The 22,712-nt window shown below is 33.6% G+C and overlaps 2 protein-coding genes across 2 annotated transcripts; both read left to right on the top strand.

Moving 5' to 3' along the window:
• Window positions 1–9,140: 9,140 nt before the first annotated feature.
• LOC105342785 (uncharacterized) lies at window positions 9,141–16,477 on the top strand. Its single transcript, XM_034449634.2, has 4 exons — window positions 9,141–9,207; window positions 10,183–11,920; window positions 12,332–12,367; window positions 14,349–16,477. The coding sequence occupies exons 2-4, from the start codon at window positions 10,212–10,214 to the stop codon at window positions 16,048–16,050; spliced, it is 3,447 nt and encodes a 1,148-aa protein (XP_034305525.2). The 5' UTR covers window positions 9,141–9,207; window positions 10,183–10,211; the 3' UTR covers window positions 16,051–16,477.
• Window positions 16,478–17,340: 863 nt separating this feature from the next.
• Window positions 17,341–22,712, top strand: LOC105342784 (protein SEC13 homolog). Its single transcript, XM_011449837.4, has 10 exons — window positions 17,341–17,479; window positions 17,798–17,842; window positions 18,397–18,512; window positions 18,920–19,071; window positions 19,434–19,523; window positions 20,281–20,324; window positions 20,519–20,646; window positions 21,011–21,131; window positions 21,836–21,973; window positions 22,495–22,712. Exons 1-10 carry the CDS (start codon window positions 17,477–17,479, stop codon window positions 22,594–22,596), a joined length of 939 nt encoding a protein of 312 aa, XP_011448139.1. The 5' UTR covers window positions 17,341–17,476; the 3' UTR covers window positions 22,597–22,712.

The raw sequence follows: 22,712 nt of genomic DNA, 5'->3' as shown, positions 1-22,712 counted from the left end.
ACAAATGACCGAACGGATGATATCAGGAGATTTAATCGGCGTTTAACGACAGAGAAAAACCATTTCTGAAATGATCACGAAACGTTCCTCAAGATGGCCGCCGGGCTTGACCAATGGTCGTCCATTATCAGCGTCAGTGAGAAGCATGTGTAGTTCGTGCATGGATCTTAAACATGTCAAACGCTGCAGTGATTCTGATTGACTCTACTGATTGACATATCATTTTTTCTTAAAGGTTGACCGATCAGCCGTTTTACTAACTTCTGTTTTGTTGGCTTTATCATTTAACATCTCAACTCAGATTATTGTTGTCGTAAAAACCAAGAAATATTTTGAATTAAGCAGCCGTCATATATCGTTCAGAAAAAAAAGACAATTGTCACCAAAATTTTGTACAGTCACATACAGTCATAAAGAAGAAAAATCATAATGTGCAAAAAACTTAGAAGGTCACCTTTGCCCAATTCTTTAAGACTAAATTTTATGAAAACATGTCTTATTTTTAAAATAACGTTTCTGATTTGAAAATAAAATAACTATTTAAAATTTGTTTAAATTCAGAAAAATCAAGTACTCTAAGAATAGATATCGATCGATTGGTGTTAAATAACAATTTAAAATTAATTTACGCTCAGTTACAACTTAAATTAAATATATTTTGAAATCGGAAAATGATAACATGTCTATCTTACTTTTATCTATTTATTAAGATATTCTTGTATATATGTTTGCACAGGGTGTCAATGAGAAAGCTATTAAATGGATTTATATACAGTTTTTTACCTTTCTCAAAAAATGGCGAAGACATATTTGATTTTCATTTTTACTAGAGTCTGATTACAATTAGGATAAAACATTGCAGACAAGGATAAAACCATGCTGCAATAGGAGGCAAGCCCATGCCATTTCATCGTAATTATAATGAATTAGGTGCTCATAGGAGTAACATTTCATCGGAGAAGAAAGGGCGACTGTCGCTTGCTAAACTTAAGCTCGGTGTAATTAAAAAGAAAAGGCTAATTTTAACTAGGGCTTGTTTAAAAATTAATGAACGTAAAAATTGATCGCCCGTTAAAGATAATTTTGTGCTCATAAAACGTGATCTTTGATTCAACCCCTTGTAAATCCGATATTATCGCCATGTCGAGACTATTCTGAGAACAAAGCGAGACTTCAATGGTTTACTGGATTAAATTCGAATTATCTCTGTCTTCAATTGCCCGTGTTCTGAAGATGAACACGCGTAAGGATCTACTGATGGCATCTATAAGGCCAAATCCAGAAAAATGTCCTCCTTAAATTGATAAAACACATGCAATCATAAAATGACCGCGGATGACGCAGAACCGACTTGAGAGTTTGAAAATGCAAGTGATCTAGTGTAATTCGTGAAGCGTATTCCTGTTTACAATAAATTGTATTTGTGATAAACGTCTGATTGTTTGTGTTTGTTTATTTATCGTAAACTACGTTTTTTAATTTGTTAATTTTTCATCAATAACTTGTAAAAGTGTGAGTGCGATATTAAAGCACTATAAGGATTTAAGCATTCTAAAAGAGGAGATGAGAACTTGCTTTATAATTTCAAAATAAAATATCTGTAGCAAACTTTAGATATTTATTTCATTTAAATAGAAACGTATGAGTAATACCATCTCGCGTGCATGAAACCCATAGCTCTATTACGTTTCTTTAATAACAAGAGGCCCATGGGCCACATCGCTCACCTGAGGAACAATAGGTATGATAAAATCAGCTCAATGGAGTCATAATACAAACTATCTTGACAATGTACAATAATACATGTAGATCCTGTATAAATAAAATCCATTTTCCCCTGGATATTCTTATGTTTATAATCATTAGTCTCTTTTCTAACAGGATGATTTTATAATCACATCATATGTTGAGTATTGCAGTTCTCAAAAAGATCCCTAACAATAGTTTATATATGGGATATAAACGTACATCAAACTCTGAACCTTCTCGTGAGGCCAAAGAATTGTCCTGGGGCCAAAGTCTTAACAATTATAAAGAATGGCTGATTAGTTTCTGAGAAGATTTTTAAAGATTTACCCTATATATTCCTTTGTTAAACTTTGACCCCCCCCCATTGTGGCCCCACCCTACCCCTGGGGATCATTAATTTCACAACTTTGAATCTACACTACCTGAGGATGCTTTCACACAATTTTCAGCTTTCCTGGCTGATTAGTTTCTGAGAAGAAGATTTTTAAAGATTTACTGTATATATTCCTATGTTAAACTTCGATCCCCCATTGTTGCCCCACCCTACCCCCGGGGGTCATGATTTTCACAACTTTGAAAATACAGTACCTGAGGATGCATCCACACAAGTGTCAGCTTTCCTGGCTGATTAGTTTCTGAGAAGAAGATTTTTAAAGATTTACTTTTTATATTCATATGTTAAACTTCGACCCCCATTGTGGCCCCACCCTACCCTCGGGGGGTCATGATTTTCACAACTTTGAATCTACACTATCTGAGGATGCTTCCACACAAGTTTCAGCTTTCCTGGCCGATTAGTTTCTGAGAAGAATATTTTTAAAGATTTACTCTTTATATTCATTTGTTAAACTTCGACCCCCCATTGTGGCCCCACCCTCAGGTGAGCTAAAAAGGTTAAGTTTACAATTCAATAAGTTGGTTTCTGGAAGAACAGACTTTGAAAATTTTCTGTGTACAAACATAGAATTGTGAGCAAATCTCTGTATCTTGCTTATAATTCGAAGCTTAACACTCAAATATGGTTAGTAAATAGAAATTGTAGGGTAACAAATAAACACAAGAAACATGCGCTACATGTATAACAAATAAAGAACACAATTTATTTTTTCGAAATGAATCATATATATACATGTATATACCTACATATTTCCGTCAGCGATATCAAACTCTATTTAAACTGAATAAACTCGAGAAAATGCCGAGCATCTCAACCAAACCTATTGCATTAATCTACCATTACGCAAAAGATAATGCCGAATTACCGATAGAATGAATTGTATTTCAGTATCCCTACACCAGATGTTGCTTAATTTGCGCAGGTAAACAGTTAATTGTTTGATTTACCGAAGTCTCTGTTTGATTTGATACGTAAAAATCAGGAAATACAGACGATAGTTCCCAGGTTACAAAGCATAAATAATGAAAACGAAACGAAAATCAGAACAAGCTAACACCAACGTCATGTGTGAAAACTGTCAACGCATTGAAATATTTAGCCTTAATTTACTTCACAAAATCGGCACCAATATATTTTGCATGTTTCAAAAATTTCCCTTCATACGTGACGGTTGCATAGCAAGCAAATTCATCATAGTAAGATCGACCCTTTTTCGTATAATGTCATGGCTGCTTTAAACAAAGAACCTCGTTTTAGAAGTATGGAATGCGAGTCTTGGTAAAATGGGTATGCAAACCCGGGCCGTGGCAAAATAAAAGCCGGGGCAGATCGGCAATCGTCAATTCCAAATACGCATTATTTTGCAGCAATATTTACAGCGAATACAAATATACTGGTCCATCAGATATCCCGAAATTTTAATGAGATTGGCAGATTAATACCTGCCAATCTTTTGTTTTGCTCAGGCCAAGTCTTGCCTACCCATTTTACCGTATACCGAGCCCGAAGCTATTAAACTGATTGAAACACGCCTTTCCTTTATTATTATTTTCGTAATAACTAAGATTTGAAACAGAATTAGCACTTAATTTTTGCAATTTATATTTTCCTTCCCATAAGGATAATTTATGCTAAACTACGTTGAATTGAACTCGGTAGTTCTTGAGAAGAAGATTTTTAAAAATGCACCCCCTTTTTTCTACAGTTTCAAGGTTTTCTCCGCTTTGAATACAGATCGGACTTTTATTTCTGCAATTTATATTCGCCCTCCCATAAGGATGCTTTGTGCCAAATTTGGTTGAAATTGGATAAGAGGTTTTAGAGAAGAAGTTCAAAATGTAAAAAGTTTACAGACGGACAGACAGACGGACGGACAGACGGACGACGGACAAAATGTGATCAGAAAAGCTCACTTGAGCTTTCAGCTCAGGTGAGCTAAAAACACACCTTAAGTTTTGTAATCAATCAAAGGCTATTTTCTGATATGTAAAACCTAGTACACTTTACGCGCTACACGCAATTTATATATGAATCTCAACCGTATTTTTCATCTTACCTTCACGTGCACTTGTAGGTATTTATTTACAAGTATAGTAAAAATCTCAAACTCTTATATAAGATTAGTATAAATTTTACAGATGTAATGTGTTTTTTCTAGATTAAAGTGTAAATATACTGATTATACCGTGTAAAATTTACAGATTAATGTGTAGATCTAACAGATTAAATAGTAAATTTTACACTTAATATGAATAGGCATAAAACGGGGAAATCGAAGGGGGCAGTCTTTTATCTGAAATATTAATTTGGCACAGTGTTAAAATCAAAGTAAGATTTTTAGAAAAAAAAAGGAGAGAGAGAAAGAAAAAACGACCCTAAATTAGAAAATAAAATATAAAAGCCTGAAGTCCAAATCTAGGGGACAGTTTGGTCTCTACTTTTTAAATGCATGGTGAATAGTTTCTTCTTCGGCTACGGAAGAAGGCCATGTCTTATGACCAGTAAAGATTATTCCAGTGTACGTATACCCTAGTATTAAGTCAATAATATGGGGAATAAATAGTGTAAAAATGAAACAATAATTATTATCTTATGTCTTTTTAATCTTTGATCGATTCCTACTAAACAAAATAAAAGTGAAAACACCAAGGAGAATGAAATAAGAGAGATAACCCTAGATTTTAATATGTCTTTATACATATCATTATTGCTGATTATTTTGATGCAGTAATCATCTTTTTTTTTTATCAGTATACATGACTGAAAAACAACAATTGCAACTATGCTATTTTCGAAATCAGTTAATAATGATCTAAATAAAGGCTTATATATAGTTCTCATAAAAATGAAGAGGGGCTACACAAAAAATAAAAACAGTGTGTTGCTGAATCTAAAGAGGTAAGCAGGAGTTATATTGGACGGACCAGGAGGCGATTTCTTTTAACAACTTAAACATACAGCTGAAAACATATCCTCAGTATTGATGAAGAGCAGAGCATCTCTATAGCATACCCAGCTGAGTTCATTTTCTTAAGTCAAAATTTCTAAACATGATCCGCTCTGCTCTATATGATGTAGAGCGGATCGGATCAGAAACCCTCTGCTTGGGAAGATGAGATGGTTTTTGCCACTCCAAATACGTTTGCAAGTTTTGCAGCTTTTCAAATAAGAAAAATTATTGAAAAGCAAACTCTATTAATTTGCACTTGGTGAATTTATAATTTATAATTTTCTTCCCTTACTACAATATTTCATTTTGATTTAACAACTTAACAACAGCAAAAAAAAAAAAATAGAAAAGAAAAGAAAAAGACCCCCCCCCCCCCAAAAAAAAGGTCAACAGATACCTAACATGAACTATATTAATATTTGGCGGAACAATGGCGTAGGAATATATAACGAAAGTATGTTCATTAGATTTACTGTAATTTAACAATTTTAATTCACATCTTTTAAACACTAATTATCTTCAGATTATCTTTCTGCTTTTAAGCTTTTAATCCATGAACAGAATCTTACAGATATATATATATATATATATATATATATATATATATATATATATATATATATATATATATATATATATATATATATATATATATATATATATATATTAGAAACTCGAAAAATACATGTATGCAAATCAATGTTGAAATTGAATACAATCAGTTGAAATTGGGGTCAAGTAAAATCTAATATAGTTTAAAATAATCGTATAAATTCAATTTGGTAAATTATGCAATAGAAGTTTTGTGGTATTATCTTTGTTTTTTCAATTGACAATATCCATAATGCTTAAAAAACAGATGTAATCATCATCTAACATGCCACATAATTCATAAATTTGTTGATATGGGCCTGATTTTATCCACATTTTGCTATAAATCATTATACAAATATGGACTCAATGAACGGAGCGTGGTCAAATCTATCATAAAGCCCTTCGGGCATTGTTGGCCAAACAACGGAAAGTACAAAACGTCTAATGTCAGAAACTTTAAGCGCACGTTCAGGAGTTGTGTCATCAAATTCCAAGTCTAAAGCATCATCCACCATTACCCAAGCTTCGTTGGCTACCAATGCTAATTTTGATATTGGGTTACCACTGCCAAAGCCCTGTTCTTCAACTTTGACGACTTGTAATGATGAAGCAAACTTGAATGATGGTTTAGACAATCTTTATGCAAACATTCCCATGCCAAATGTACCCGTTTTACCAACCATGTACAATTGTTCAAATGTAACAATCACCTTCAATATCAGTTTTAAGAGTAATCAGTAGACCAAGTATATTGGTGAAATCAGTAAAAGAAATACTTCAGGAATATTTATTTTAGTGTTGTTACTGTTATTAAATTTATTACTGTTATTGTTACAAATTGTTATAAGTTGTTTTAATGTTGAAAATATTAACACTTTTCATTGCCAAGATAAAATAATATATATATGTGATATCTATTCTTTATTAATTTGTTATTCCTGTTGTGATAGATTTACAATTATTGTTATTGTTGATTCTTATGATTTGTGTCTTACAATATGAGGACTGTTGCTCAATGAAAAGAAACTCAGGTTGTTAGATTTGGAAGTAATGTTCAATAAACTTTGAAACATTTTCATTCAAATTGTGCTTTACAACAACTGCAAATCACTATCTCTGTAAACATTAAGAAGATATACATTGTACTCATAAATTTGGGATATTATATAATATAATAAATATGGACTCAATGTAGGTCAATATGCATTTATAATGACCCAGGATGACAGATATTGACCTCAGATACATGGAGGATATCGACCTCGGTCGATATCCTCCATGTATCTTCGGTCAATATTGTCATCCTGGGTCATTATAAATGCATATTGACCTACATTGAGTCCATATTTGTATAATAATACTCAAAGAATGATTCCTTATTCCTTAAATGATACAATCACGAGGTAATATACATAGATCGTTTATTTGGTCGTTTGGAAATTATATGAATATCTTACAGGCTTGGGGCGAATTACATTGTAAAGTAATGCATTACATTACCATTACTTCATGAATTTGGGCATTAAATTACCATTACCATTACTTTATTTTCTTGAAGTAATGCATTACATTACCATTACATGAGTAAAGTAATGCATTACCATTACCATTACTTTGTTTTAAAAAAGTAAAGCTAATAAAGAGTTTTTGCAAATGTTTCAAATATAAAACACTCTTTAACATATCTACAGGTTCATGCTCAGTATCAGGTTCAAATTCAATGACTATACAAGAGTCATTCTTTATTTGCTAAAAATATAATCATCTTGTGGCATTATGAACAACATATTACATAAGTAAAATGATATTTATAGACATTTGGCATGATACAATGTAGGACACGAAATAGAGACGCAGAATTACATGCATAACAAAAAACAATTTATGGAATATTGTTGCGGTTATCAAAAGCTAAATAGAGATATTTCCCCAGATTACACAAATCTTTATAATTTTGGACACTTAATTGTATTAATTCATAAACCGATGGTTTTTCCCAGTTATATTTCTTAAGATACTGTATTTGAATCGTATTTCTTTCTACTGAGGACACTTTAAGACAGAAGATTGCTGTTGCACTTTATGATCGAAGTTTCAAAGGGTTCATCTTTTAACTGCATCCTGTTAATTTGAAAATCTTCCCAGCTATACTAAATAAATGTTTTACAGGAGCAGTCGAAGTTTGGATTGAAAAGTACTGTTTGACGATCTTTATCTTAGAATATATTAAGTGCAATAATAGAAAAAATACATGAATCTTGTATTTTCTATCAGTCCAAACTAATGTACAGTGTACTTAATATACAAGAGAGAGAGAGAGAGAGAGAGAGAGAGAGAGAGAGAGAGAGAGAGAGAGAGAATAAGTAAGTAGTAAAATTATTTTCAAATGGGTTATAATATTGGAAGTGATATTGATTTTCATCATGTATGGACAGTGCATTCATTTTGCTTTTAAAGGTGCATGTCTGTCTCCTATTCTATTGGGACATAGCGAAGGGAAGGGGATTGGGGTGTTTAGCACTTCTTATAACAATACCTTGGTAGATTGTTTTGATACTTAGATTATCCTGGGGGCATAGTGTGTTGTTGACACATTTCTTATTGAAGTGCAAACTAATTGGAGTAAATTTTTTAAATTATTAAAAACTCTTTATAACAACACTCTTAAAAATGTTATGAAATTGTGCTGTTATATTTAGTAATATTAACAATTCAAAAATGAATTTTTAAAAATCTTTTTTAATAATACAATTAAAACATTTTTATCTCAAGAATTATTTTTATCTTCTTAAAAAATAAATTAAGTCAAATTCAATTTCAACTATTCATTTATTCATCACATTGTTTAAAGTGAACATGCATAAATAAGCATAGTAATGCAAAGTAATGCCATGTAATGCCAGCATTACACTAGATTTTGGAAAGTAATAAATTACATTACCATTACTTGTAATGCTAATTTTGTGGCATTACACATTACTAGCATTTCTTTGAAAACATGTAATGCATTGCAATGCATTACCATTACATTTAGTATTACCCAAAGCCTGATATCTTATTACAACAAACAGGGATTTCTTAATTAAACATGTTTAAAAAGTTTTGAACATCATTTAAAAATAGTTCGTGTATAATTTGCACACACACATGTATATTTATATCGTAGCAAAAATTCTTAAATATTTTCCAAGCTGATAAATATAAAGTACAAAGAAATGTCAAAATGTTGTAAAATTATTCATAATTGAAAATCTATAAATAAAAACTTGCACTGAAAATGTAAAATGAAGTACAGAAGAAATTTTTTATCAAAATATAAAGACGATGTTTGAGATTTAAATATTCAAATATTAGAATGACAGAACAATTTACATATCAAAAGTTTTGAAAACATGCAAAATGTCGGGGCGCAAACCAACTCAGGGCGAAACAGAATAGGAGCGAACCGTCTTAGGGTGAATCATGCACCGGTACCGCATAGCAACAATACTATCCGGACTCGCCATGTTGGATTAGGGTGTGTATTTACTGATTTTGGGTCCTTTAAATTAAACTAATGTATTCGTACAATGCACTACGAACCATTTTACAAAAAAAATACGATTTTATCATAAAAATTTTCCTATTGTATTCATATAGGGCTTACTTAGAAACCGAGTTGTGTACCAAGACTACACAGCTGTTTTACAGGTGTTGACCAATAGTCCTAATGATATACAACAGCCCGTTTGGGATATAATATCCCAAACAGGCAAAAAAAAAAAAACAGTGCACGAAAGAGATTTCTTTTTTTAATTTGCAAAAGTTAGATCATGTAAATCCGCATTAAAATGTATACAATGTAACAACTTTTAGTAAACATCCAAGTTGTTCGGTTGCCTTACTGCACAGTACTGTTTGGGATATTGATTCCTCCATAGATCCTTAGCACGTTATGAGATTCAACCTCATGAACTGAAGGCTTACAGAAAAAACTACCTTACTAAAAGTTGTAACAGTTGTATTAAATGTATATTTATGCGGATAATAATTTAACATATTTCTTCTCCATTTTGGACGGTTTTTATACTTCCTTATACTCCTTCTTCAGGTGAATGTACATAAGTTAACTAACTGCCTTACAATTACAGGAAGATGAAATAACTTATGTACGTTCACCTGAAGAAGCATGTTAAAATCCAGAAAGCGCTAGTGAATAGAAACTTTGAAACTGTTCTCTCTCTCTCTCTCTCTCTCTCTCTCTCTCTCTCTATATATATATATATATATATATAAAAGAAAACTAGAAACTGGTTATCTTATCAATTGCCTCAATAGGATCGATTCTTATAGGACCTGGTTATTAATTATTACATATCATGTAGTCCCTTGTACATAATATAATCAGAAATATTAAACATAAATCGTGTGGAGTAGTAATGTAAAGAGATATGACAGGTTTTTATGAATAAAACTTCCAAAGATGTGGGGTATTTTTTATTTTATTTTCTAGGATCTTCTACGCTCAAAAATTGTCCAAGAATGGACGAGCGCTGGGCCCAAGATGTGTTACGGTGTCATCTCTGTGAGACCCCGGGCCCCCCTATGTACTGTGACATTTGTCACATGTATCTGTGTAAAGCCTGCGTGGGGGAACATCTTTCAGATCAATCCAAAGAACACAAAGTGCTGCCACTTGAAAAGAGGGGATCTTCTTCTAAATGTCCTAAACATTCCACTAAGATATGTGAACTTTACTGTAAACACTGTGACATTCCAATTTGCGCAACTTGTGCTTCCTCTGATGAACACCATGGTCATAAATTTATTGAGTTAATGAAAAACATTGACAGAAACAAAGAAGTCATTAAAAGAGATTTACAAGAACTAGAGAATTGCATTTATCCTGAACTCCTGGATATTGCAGCAAACATACCAGTTCAGAGAGCTAATTTGATTGATAACTCCAAGAAATTGACTACAGCTATGGATAAACATGGCGAAGATTTGCACAGAGAAATAGAGACCATGATCGAGAAACTAAAATCTGATCTTGAAAAAATAGATTTAAAACACCTGGCTGTCATACAATTAGAGGAAGATGAAATAACTCGCACCATTTCTGAAATCACACAGAATATTACTGATATGAAGAAGTTACTAAACTCTAATGATGTCAGCCGTGTCTCTGCCTACAAATCCAGAAATGATGAATTCAGAAAATTGCCTCCGAAACTCGAGATTTCCTTACCAAGTTTTACACCTCAGAAAATCAACAAAGAACGGCTTTATCAACAGTTTGGTTGTCTGTCAGCGTTATCTATCGAAACAAAAGAACATGGCGACACAATGGATTCTCCCGGTGCTGAGTCCTCTCCCCCAGACAAACCACTAATCGCTGAACCATGGATCATCACAGAAATAATTTCCGAGTATGGACCAAATAAAATTTGCGATGTGTCCTGCCTTAGTAATGAGGAGATATGGACACGCGGTGATGGTGACATGTTGAGACTCTACAACCTGCAAGGGGAACTAGTGAAGTCACTTCAGACCAAGTCAGGAAATTATCCAAATGACTTAACAGTGACAAGGAGTGGGGATCTAGTTTATACTGATTATGATGATAGAACCGTAAACATAGTGAAGAATACACAGATACAGACCGTTATAAATCTACAGGGGTGGATATGGGGTTTGACATGGGGATGGAGACCTCTCAGTGTCTGCAGTACCTCATCCGGTGACCTCCTGGTTGTAATGAACGGTGAATATGATCAAAAAACGAAAGTTATACGTTACTCTGGCTCTACAGAGAAGCAGATTATTGAGTTCGATGACAAAGGAAAATCTCTTTATTCACCTGGTGGTACCACTAAAAATATTAGTGAAAACAAGAATCTAGATATATGTGTGTCAGACAGTGGAGCCCGTGCAGTAGTTGTGGTCAATCAGGCTGGGAAACTTCGTTTTATCTACACCGGTCCGACTTCCACCACCAAGGGGAATTTTAAACCATGCGGCATCACAACAGACAGCCAGGGTCGAATCCTGACAGTAGACAGTAACAACCAGTGTATCCACATCCTGGATCAGGACGGACAGTTTCTCAGCTACATTGACAACTGTCATTTACAGGCTCCAAGGGGTTTATGTGTGGACGCCAGAGACAACCTCATTGTTGCTGAGGTTGGAACAGGTAAGGTGAAGAAAATACAATATTGCGTTGAAACAAAATGTGTATGCAGATGAGGAAGTGAACGCTGTAAACCAGTATGTGTGACATTGAACCAACTAGATGTGTTTGTAATGAAGATACTAGTATTGCAATTAAATTACTTTTGTTTTTATGTTGATAAACAAAAAAAAAAGATATGTGAAATAAACTGTTTGTATTTTTTTTCGCAAACAAATACATTGTTTATTTATTATGATTATTGTTTAATTAAAACAAGACTTTTTAATATCATTTTTGACAAAGAGACATTGTTCAAATAGTTTTGTTGTCAAATAAAGTGGGTTTAAATAATAATTATTTTTTCAACATATAAACTGTGTTAAGGTGGTATGGGACACCTCCATGTTGTGGCGTATTGTTTATCGAAATAAACAAATGAAGTCTAATTATATAAGTAGTTTTTTTTTTAATTGTCACTGAACAGCGTGGCACAGTGGGTTAGAGGGTCTACCACGAATCTGTAAGTCACGAGTTCGAACCCCCGCTGAGGGTTTTACATTTTTTACCTCTCATAAAGTTTTCAAAAGCCATTTTTTGGTTAAATAGTGTAAAAAAAAACTAAATCAGTGAAAGTATTCCAATTTAAATCTAGTTCAAACCATTGTTTATTGTGTAAATGTGTTTGATGTGTGAAATGATTATAAATAAATATTAACATGAAAGAATTTGTTCACAATATCAGGATATAAAAAGGGAGACAAAACAATAATCACTATAAAAACTTTCAAATATGCAGGTCTCCCTATCAAATTACTGTAGCCTTCCCGTTATCTTAGGTTAGAATGTGATTTACTAAGTTAAACATGATTGGTTGCCTGAAACTTATTATAAAGGCATCATTATTTTAAAACTAGTATATAAGGCATTGAAATGTCTAACTACATGAACAATTGAAATTGGCATATGGGCATATACATTGGTCACATACAAAATCAATCCGAATGAATATTTTTTAACAATAATGTCATAACAACAAACTTTTTTTTCAACGATGACTATCAGATGCCAAAATTTCCCAGCATTCTCGGCGTTATTATTGGGAAGACGGCGGGGGTCTCAAAAGAGACAGACCTTTACTAATAGAACAGGAGATGTAGAGCTAGCGTAGGCTTGTGTCCCAAGTTTTCTAGCAACAATCTAGCTCGTTAGTGAATCTTAGAATATAACCTTTGGTGTACCATTTTCATAATGGGTTCTTTCAAGTCCAGCCGCTTCTAAGTTTAAAAAAGTTCCTACACTTTTTGTGTTAGAATTACAATCACCTGATCGAAAACACCGTTTTCAGTTGTTTTAAATATTAATTTTAACTAATGGCAACCTATGATAACTCACTAGTTATTACAAAACAATAATCGACGTGAACTTTCAAAGCACGACTGTGATTTGTATCGTTGATCCGACACTATTCCAAGGTACAAGTAATTTATCAGGTGATCTTACACAGGTAAACAGACCAGGAACAAATGGCAACCATTTGACTAACTGTGTTTGATTAAGGTATATGTTTCTTTTTGTAGTTGTTTCCTTTCTAAGTTTTTTAACGTATGGTTTGAAATGTATTCACCATGTTCAAAATCAAAATGAAAACAATTCCATTCGATGATTTTAATTATTGCTTACATTTTTTCAATAACAACTTGTAAAGATACTCTGTGTCAATAGATGGATCGAGAGTCCAGATTTTTTTTATCGTACACGTCCTCATAATCTTTGTACACTCACTCATTTTTAAAAAGTGAACGATTATGTAAATGTAGATAACACACTTCCCTACATTGTACATAAATATCGCCATCTTGAAATTTAGCTATCCCTTATAATACCAGCTAATTATAGACTAAATTTGTAACAGTAATTTTACCTATTCGATACAAAAATAGTGTTCTTTATATATCTGCTGCTAGTAAATCTCCGAACATACATGTAAATACTGAAATACACACGAGCACACAGCGGGTGCGACCGTTCGGCACGGAATTCTTACTCCTCCTAGGCACCGGATCCCACTTCTATCTTTTTAGGGGTCCGTGTTGCTTTGCTATGAATTTGTATTTCACTTTATGGGTTTTGAGATGGTTTACATAAAAAAGATTTACCCCTGCACATGCGCCCACTCGTCGGGTCTAGGGCATTTTGTTAGTGAGTTGATTTAATAAATTGAATGTTTGCTGCAACATACTGTAACGGTACGGCCGTTGGCAACGAAGTCATTATCCTTGAAACTATGGTTTTTAAAAAAAAATACCTAAGGTGGATATTTTAATCAAAACACGATACTTATCATACACATGTGCATAAAGAAAAGAAAGTCTAGTACAGCCTCTTGTATATTTTATGAGTATACGTACATGTACTGTAATAATCATTTTTGTATATTGATAAACTATGGACGCAACAGACACATTCATTAAAAACTTAAAGTTTTATTCTTTTTCTTTAAGATCTTTACGGTTTAAAGGGTGTTTGAGCATGGACCAGCGTTGGGCCCAGGATGTGTTACGGTGTCGTCTCTGTGAGACCCCGGGCCCCCCTATGTACTGTGACATTTGTCACATACATCTGTGTAAAGCCTGTGTGGGGGAACATTGTTCAGATATATCAAAAGAACATAAAGTGGTTCAATTTGAAAAGATCGGATATTCTATTCAATGTCCCAAACATTCCTCCAATACATGTGAACTTTACTGTGAACAATGCGATACTCCTACTTGCGAAAAATGTCTTTCTTCTAACGAACATCAAAGCCATAAATTTGTTGAAATATCAAAAAGCATAGAAAACAAGAAAGAAGTCATTCAAAGAGATATACAAGAACTAGAGAAATCCATCTATCCTAAATATCAAGAAATTGTATCTAACATCCAAGATCAAAAAGCTGCTTTAAATAAAAATTCACAGAAATTGACTACAGCTATCAACAAGCATGGAGAAGACTTACACTGTGAAATAGATACCCTGATCAAGAAAATGAAATCTGATCTTGGAAAAATGGACTCTAATCATTTGTCTGTTTTGAATAAACAGGAAGAGGAAATCAACCACACTATTTCTGAAATTACAGAGATCATTGCTGATCTTATGAATTTACTAATTTCAAATGATTTTAGCATTGTCTCTGAGTACAAATCCAGGAATGATGAATTCAGAAGATTGCCTCCTAAACTCACAGTTTTCTTACCAAATTTTACCCCTCATGGGATCAACAAAGAACAGCTTTATCAACAGTTTGGTTCTCTGTCAGCGTCATCTCTCGAAAAAGAAGAACATGGCTACACAATGGACTCTCCCGGTGCTGAGTCCTCTCCCCCAGACAGACCGCTCATTGAAGTACCACGGATCATCACAGAGATAAACGCTGAGTATGGAGAATATAAACTAAGTGGTGTTTCATGTCTGAATGATGAAGCGATATGGACACGTGGAGAGGACAAAATCATGAGACTGTACAACCTCAGGGGAGATATGGTAAAGTCAGTCCAAACCAAGTCAGGAAACAATCCAAAGGACATAGCAGTGACAGGGAGTGGGGATCTCGTTTACGCTGATTACGAAAATTATACTGTGAACATAATGAAGAAAACAAAGAACCTTGCATTGAACAGACTACGGGGTTTGATATGGGGATGGAGACCTTGTAGTATATGCTGTTCTTCCACTGGTGACCTTCTGGTTGTAATGAACAGTTATGATGGCAAAAAAGCAAAAGTCGTGCGTTACTCCGGACCCATGGAAAAACAAAGCATTCAGTACGACGACAAAGGACAACCTCTCTATTCATTTCTTAACATTAAACACATAAGTGAGAACAAGAATCTAGATATCTGTGTGTCAGATTGGGGGGCAAATGCAGTAGTGGTGGTCAACCGAGCCGGTAAACTCCGGTTTACCTACACTGGTCCTCCCTCTACTACCAAGGAATCATTTACTCCACTTGGAATCACAACAGACAGCCAGGGTCGCATCCTGACAGCAGACTGTCATAACCACTGTATCCACATCCTGGATCAGGACGGACAGTTCCTCCGCTATATTGACAACTGTCATTTACAGAATCCAGGGGGTTTATGTGTGGACACCAGAGACAACCTTTTTGTTGCCGAATTAAAAACAAGCAAAGTGAAGAAAATACAATACTGTGTATAAACAAACTGGGTTGAGAAGAACACTATAAACTTATAACGCTTAATTAAACTTTGGTTTGCTTCTGACAAAATGACGCAACGTCATTGGATAAAACGCCTCGCGTAATTGTCGTAACGTCTAAAAATCGTTTGAAAAGTATTCTTTTCTTAAGTTTATAGATAAGCAAAATTTAGTCGTGGTTCGAGAGAAAACAAAACACTGGTTAAGTTTGTTACTGACCATTCAAGGCTTTACCTAGCCGTGTAGGGACCTTAACATCAGATATTGTCGATGGCAGCCCGTGGCAATGTAATAGTGCGATATACGATTAATCAGGTCCTGTTAATGGATAGCAATCAATCGAATATTGTTTTTATATTAACACTGCATCCTAAGAAACTGACTTTATTAAAAAAAGAAAGAACGAACGATTGTTGTAAGTTATAAAGTTGTTTGTTTGTTTGTTTTTTTAAAACTGTTTAGATATTACTTTGTAATCAATATTAGCGCAAACTGATATTAGATATGTCATTGCTGAAAGAACATTAGAATATGTTGATGAAATGATAAGTAATTAATTAAATGTGAAATTTTAATGTATTTGATATAAAGAATTCAGATAAAACATAGTCTTCCGTATATTTTTCAACAGAAGGGCACCTTCCAGTACTACCCTGATCGGCTTTTGACGTGTAACATTAATGGTTTGTTCTCCAACCACGTGCACACTTTGATACCACGTGTAAAACAAATACATGACACTGTACTGTAACTTCTCCACCATCCTCCCAAGTCAATGGTTACTGATCCGCTCCGCTCTACACAGACCCTTGTTTTTGTAGAGCGGATCAGATCAGAAACTCTTGACTTGGGAAGATGCTTCTTCACTTACAATTTTTATTTTTTATTGGGATCTGTGGCTTCGGTATTCATGTATAAACATGCATTCCAACATGATTAATATTTTTAGTCTTGTAAAATGAAATGGAATAAACACCTCTATTTTATTCTCTTGAGGTGTAGTCAAAGCACATTTCCTTATTTTTTTCCTCTGTACTAGGAAGTTGCTATGAAAGACGAATATAAGGCCACATGGAAAAAAAAAATTTATCTCGTAATTACGAGAAAAGATCTCGTTTTTACGAGTTAATTATCTCGCCAAGTTATTACGAGAAAAGATCTCGTTATAATTTTTTTATTAAATCATTAAAATTAATGATATAAGAAAATTTAAACGATATTTATGCATATGTAGTAGGCCTATATACAGGTCCTCTTTGAAACACATTTTCCCAACTAGAACGAATAAGTCGACGAACGAGTTGTTGTGAGCTTTATCCGGAAGTAAATGCCACGTCCGTTTTTACACGGTTTACCGGCAAAGTGGCATAAAAACTGACGATATTTAAAAAATTAGGCATACTATTAAAAATTGAACGCTACAAAGATGGTAAGTAGAGACACGCGTATTTTATAAGAGATATATTTTGTTTATTTTCTTCTAAACCTATTGTGAGAATCTGAATAATTGATACAAACATGACAAACCCAATCTTGTGTATAAATCAAAACATATTTTGTGTAACATTTGTATAGCCAAACATTCATTGTTTTTACTTTAAATGTCGTTTAAGAAATTACTGTAAGATATAGAAGAACACAAAAGCTAGCAAATATTCTGGTATATTTATGTTCTGTTTTCTTTCATTCATTGTCCTTGATCATGTTCATGTGATTGTGTATTAATTTCACAATTTGTATTTAACAGGTGTCTGTCATCAACTCCATAGATACCTCTCATGAGGATATGATTGTAAGTAACATACCAAAATTTGGTGAATGGATTACAATTGAAGCTTGGTGAATGAGTAAGACGAATCTTCTAGCTACCCAAGTTAAAATTCAGTCCACACTGCACTGTAAAAAAAGTTGACTCGAGTTGTTTCCCTTTGCGGTTTTAACCCAAAGGTCAAAAGGGGAAAACCGTTCTCCATTCTTTTTGCAACTAGATATTTGTGCATCTTTTGATGAAATCATTTTGAAATTAATATACTCTTTCAATGTATGGGTTGTTTCATCCTTGGGCAATCAAATTACATAACAGAAAAATGGATACAACTTTGAAATATTTATCACATTAATGTTCAAGCTTCTTATCTTTAAAAAGCAAGTTGAACACATGTATTTCATCATATTATCATTGCTGATTTATGTAAAACGTACTGCGTACGAACTACTGGTTCATATTAGTTGGTTGTATTCATCAATCAAAAAAACATTATTCTGCTAAGTTTCACAGATGTTGTAATACTGGGTATCCCTTTACTAATGAAAAATATTTCTATTGCTATCTGTTGATGGTTTTAGCATGATGCTCAGTTGGATTACTATGGAACAAAGCTAGCAACCTGCTCATCAGACAGATCGATCAAGATCTTTGACGTCAAAGGGGGACAACAGACCCTTGTTACAGAACTTAGAGGGTGAGTATAATATAATTATCTGATACCTGAGCTTATGGATTACTGAACTCAGGGGTTGAATTTTAGTTCAGTTCAGTGTCTGCTATTGATAAAGAAGAAATAAATCAGGAGATTTGTCATAACCCAAGAATAATTTGTTGAAGCATGTCCTTGTGACATGAAGCAAGATTAATTATAGTTTAATACAAAAAAATTACCACAAATCTCAATCCAATTCTCGTCCTAAAATATAGTGTGGGTTTAAATTAAAATATGGAAATTTTTAAGTGCTTAGCACTTTAAAATCACTGTGACATATCATGAATATTTGAGATATCTATGTAAGAAATATAGATGTTCAACTGTGAGTAGATGTGTTTGAATCATCTGATTTGGGTTTGGCAGTATTTTAATGTACTTGTTGACAGACATGATGGCCCTGTTTGGCAGCTTGCTTGGGCCCACCCCATGTTTGGGAATCTAATCGCATCCTGTAGCTACGACAGAAAAGTCATCATCTGGAAGGAAACAAATGGATCATGGGGAAAACTTTACGAGTATCAGAACCACGATTCCTCTGGTATAATTGATTGGCAGTTTGTTCAGAAAACATTTTACTTTTTTTTAAGAACAAGAAGTGAAATTCAAACATGTTAAAATCGAAAGTTGTCAAGGAATTCAATTTTGAAATGAAAGAATATGTACTGACTTACTTTAAAAAATACTTTTTTTGGATATATATGTAGCATTATAACGCTGCAATGCAATAATAAGAATGTTGATAAATTTTTTAAAACTTAATTTCATGCTCATAGATTCAATAGTTTTTAATCATCATGCAGATTAGGAAGTTTTAAGATTGAATCTTTAGATTAGAGTTTGTTTTAAATTTTTTTTTGTCATGATAGCTGTAAACATGGCATGTTTTTAATAATTTTTCAGTAAACTCAGTGAACTTTGCCCCCCACGAGTTTGGACTTCTGCTGGCTTGCGGGAGTTCCGATGGATCAATCTCCATCATTTCCAGCACTGGTGAGTCTCCCTCTCTATAGGAAGTTATTTATTCATGGGAAAATAAGGCCTAAAAAAAAAATAGGTTTGTTTCCGCTTTCAGGCTGAAAAAAATTAGGGTCGGTAGGTCGGCTTTTTTTTTTTTTTTTAAATTTTTTTTTCCCTCTCCATCTGTTCAATTGTGCATATTTAACCATTTATCTATTAAACTGGGTAAGATTAAAAAAAAACACCAAGTATTTGTTGTCATTGTTGAAATGATCTGATGAACTTTTTCCCCGGCTGGTGGGAACATTTCTCGAGCTCAACTGGCACGACATGTGCTGCCATTTGTAAATAACAAACATCTACACAACACTGATGACATATAAATAAGTTCTATAAGCGTTTTTACGACTTAAATTTAGAGGACACAATAAATTTTTAAGTCGGATAAAAACGAAATTTAAACAAAAAAACGGATAAAAACGGAAATTTACGAAAAAACTCGAAATTTTTTTGGGGGTTGGCGGGTTTCAGTTAGGGTCGGTCGGGAAAGCAGAAACAAACCTATTTTTTTTTTAGGCCTAATTAGGCCAAATGAAATCAATGTTTTGGTTCCCGGTCCAAAAATGTCAAAATGTAATGCAAGAGGCAGGCATCTTTTATTGAAAGATTTGCAATGGACCAGAACTAAATTTTCATATATTAACTGGAAAATAAAGATTGAATTACCAGTATTCTCCTTTTCAACATAAACATTCTTTTTAAATATGAGGAATGGGTTTTGTTTCTGTAGGGGATGGAACGTGGGATGCCAAGAAAATTCCTAATGCTCATTCTGTAAGTGTGTCAAGATTAATATTTGTTAGTTGAGATATCAGTTTGATTTTGCTGCAGTTTCTGAAATAAAGAACACAGGATTGACAGTCCAGTTTATTTTGTATTTGATTGATTTTTGAGGGAATAAGTTAATCTTAAAAACCTTATTTGTTATAATTTTCACAAAATTATTAAATATTTTTTTCAATTTCTAGATTGGTTGTAATGCAGTAAGCTGGGCCCCGCCCATCAATCCTGGAGATCTATTGGACCCTTCAGGTCGACATCAGCCAATCAAACAGCTTGTATCTGGAGGATGTGACAACCTAGTAAAAATTTGGAAGTATGAGAAACTTTTTTGTTTTTTAACGATAAATGCATTTTTATCTGATCCTGAGATAATTTATTTTGTCTAGATTTGACCAATATCGCTAATTTTAACTGAAAATGTAAAGCAAGGCAATGATAAGAATTTGTGGTGCCTCATTATTTGTAGATTTCACATGTTACTCTCACTAGTGAATTAACATCCTCAAAAAATTGTGAAAAGAATTTATTCATCTATCATACAAGTTAATCCAGTAAAAAAAAATGACAACCAAAGAAAATTGGCTCCCACAAAATATTAAATGATTCCACTGGAGTAACGTGTATTTGCCTGAGGTTTGATAACTTTATTGACCTATGACCTATGGCCTTTATTGTAGAGAGGAGGATGGTCAGTGGAAGGAGGACCAGAAGCTTGAAGGTCACAGTGACTGGGTCAGGGACGTTGCCTGGGCGCCCAGTATAGGTCTGCCCAAAAGTATCATAGCAAGCTGTTCACAGGTGAATACCGACTGATTGTTCCATTCCTTTAGTCTTTACTTCAGCTCAAGAAGTTGTTTACTACTATAATATCTGTGAAGGGCTTAAACCCCATCATATGGGTCTCTCATAAACAATGTTTTTGCACTACCTACTTAAATGTACCTACAAACAACTTTGGTGGTTTATTATACATGTAGTATCCTGTTTGCCGCTATGTACATGTAAAACTGACTAAAGACACTGCTAGAATGATAAGCAGATATTCATGTAAACTGTACTACATTGTATTTCATTACAGTATAATGTACCCCAGCATTAATAAGACAAAGCATGCATTACTTTTATACTGTAAATATAGATACAGTACACATGGGTTTTATTTCCCTATAAATAAAAAATATGTGACTAAGAAATGATTTGCATTGTAAAAACTGCATCACATATTGCATATGCAGACCATACTTCCTATCCATACATGTTAGGTATGAAAAGCAACCAATATATGTTGAATATACATTTTGAAACATTTTTGGAACATAAGAGGGCTGTTAAAAAATTACACACTGCTATCGTTTACTCTTACAGAAGTACAAGGCATAAAAAAGTTCTTTAATATTTATAAGAATCTGATCATAACATGTACAATTTGGCATCAGAGTTTGCTCAAAATTTTATCATGATCTGATTGCTTTTTACATTCTTTAAAAATTTTGATTGTTTAGGATTTGAGAGTGATAATCTGGACCAACGACGGTAATGGTTGGACACAAAAAGTGTTAAACAAATTCAACGATGTCATCTGGCACATCAGCTGGTCCATCACAGGGAACATCCTAGCAACGTCAGGGGGAGACAACAAGGTAACATAAACTGAGATGATTACTGTCATGGGCGGGGGAGGGGATTCAATTCCTTATGAGACTGATTGACATTACTTACCACTTTAGTTGTATTATAAAAAAAAATTGACCTATTTTAATATTGTGCTATTTTTCTGACACATTTTAGAGTCCACCCCCTACACACACACACATACCCACACCACTGATATTTGTATTTGAAATGATTACTCTCTCTATTTGATGAACATACTGGTATTCAAGATATAGGGTACACTAAAGTTTCATATAATTATCAAACTGTATCCTAGATCAGTAATAAACCAAAAAAGGGTAGAAAGTTATTTTTTGAAGCATGAAGGGACTAAGTAGTTTAACTGTTTTCTTAAAGCACATAGAAATTCCTTTTCTGCATGCTACACATATACATGAAAGGGCACATGTGGCCCATGGATCTTTTGTTGAGAATGATGATTAATTCACAAATTCTCAATTCAGTGGTACTTTGAGAATAACTTGTTTATATTTTTCTTCATTAACAGGTCAGCCTTTGGAAGGAGACATTGAATGGAGACTGGGTGTGTATCAGTGATGTGAACAAAGGTCAAGGACAAATTTCAGATGGTCAAAGGTCATTGTCATAGTTACCAACCGCAAAATTATATACAGTTTTCAATGTTTTTATTGTGTTTTGCAATATGAAGAATTCTGGAAACGCTTTGAATTATGGGTAATGAAGAGTCTAAGTCTAGTACAAGTT

This window comes from Magallana gigas, chromosome 4, assembly GCF_963853765.1.
Source record: "Magallana gigas chromosome 4, xbMagGiga1.1, whole genome shotgun sequence".
NCBI classification, from domain to species: Eukaryota; Metazoa; Mollusca; class Bivalvia; order Ostreida; family Ostreidae; genus Magallana; species Magallana gigas.
This window is presented reverse-complemented; position numbering and strand designations above follow the sequence as displayed.

Coding starts and splice junctions, on each gene's coding strand:
- LOC105342784 (XM_011449837.4), top strand. Junction 19,524..20,280: donor CTCCATCATTTCCAGCACTG/GTGAGTCTCCCT, acceptor TTGTTTCTGTAG/GGGATGGAACGTGGGATGCC. Junction 20,325..20,518: donor AAATTCCTAATGCTCATTCT/GTAAGTGTGTCA, acceptor TTCAATTTCTAG/ATTGGTTGTAATGCAGTAAG.
- LOC105342785 (XM_034449634.2), top strand. CDS start 10,212: ATGGACGAGCGCTGGGCCCAAGATGTGTTACGGTGTCATCTCTGTGAG. Junction 11,921..12,331: donor ACAAAATGTGTATGCAGATG/AGGAAGTGAACG, acceptor GTCACTGAACAG/CGTGGCACAGTGGGTTAGAG. Junction 12,368..14,348: donor AGAGGGTCTACCACGAATCT/GTAAGTCACGAG, acceptor TTTTTCTTTAAG/ATCTTTACGGTTTAAAGGGT.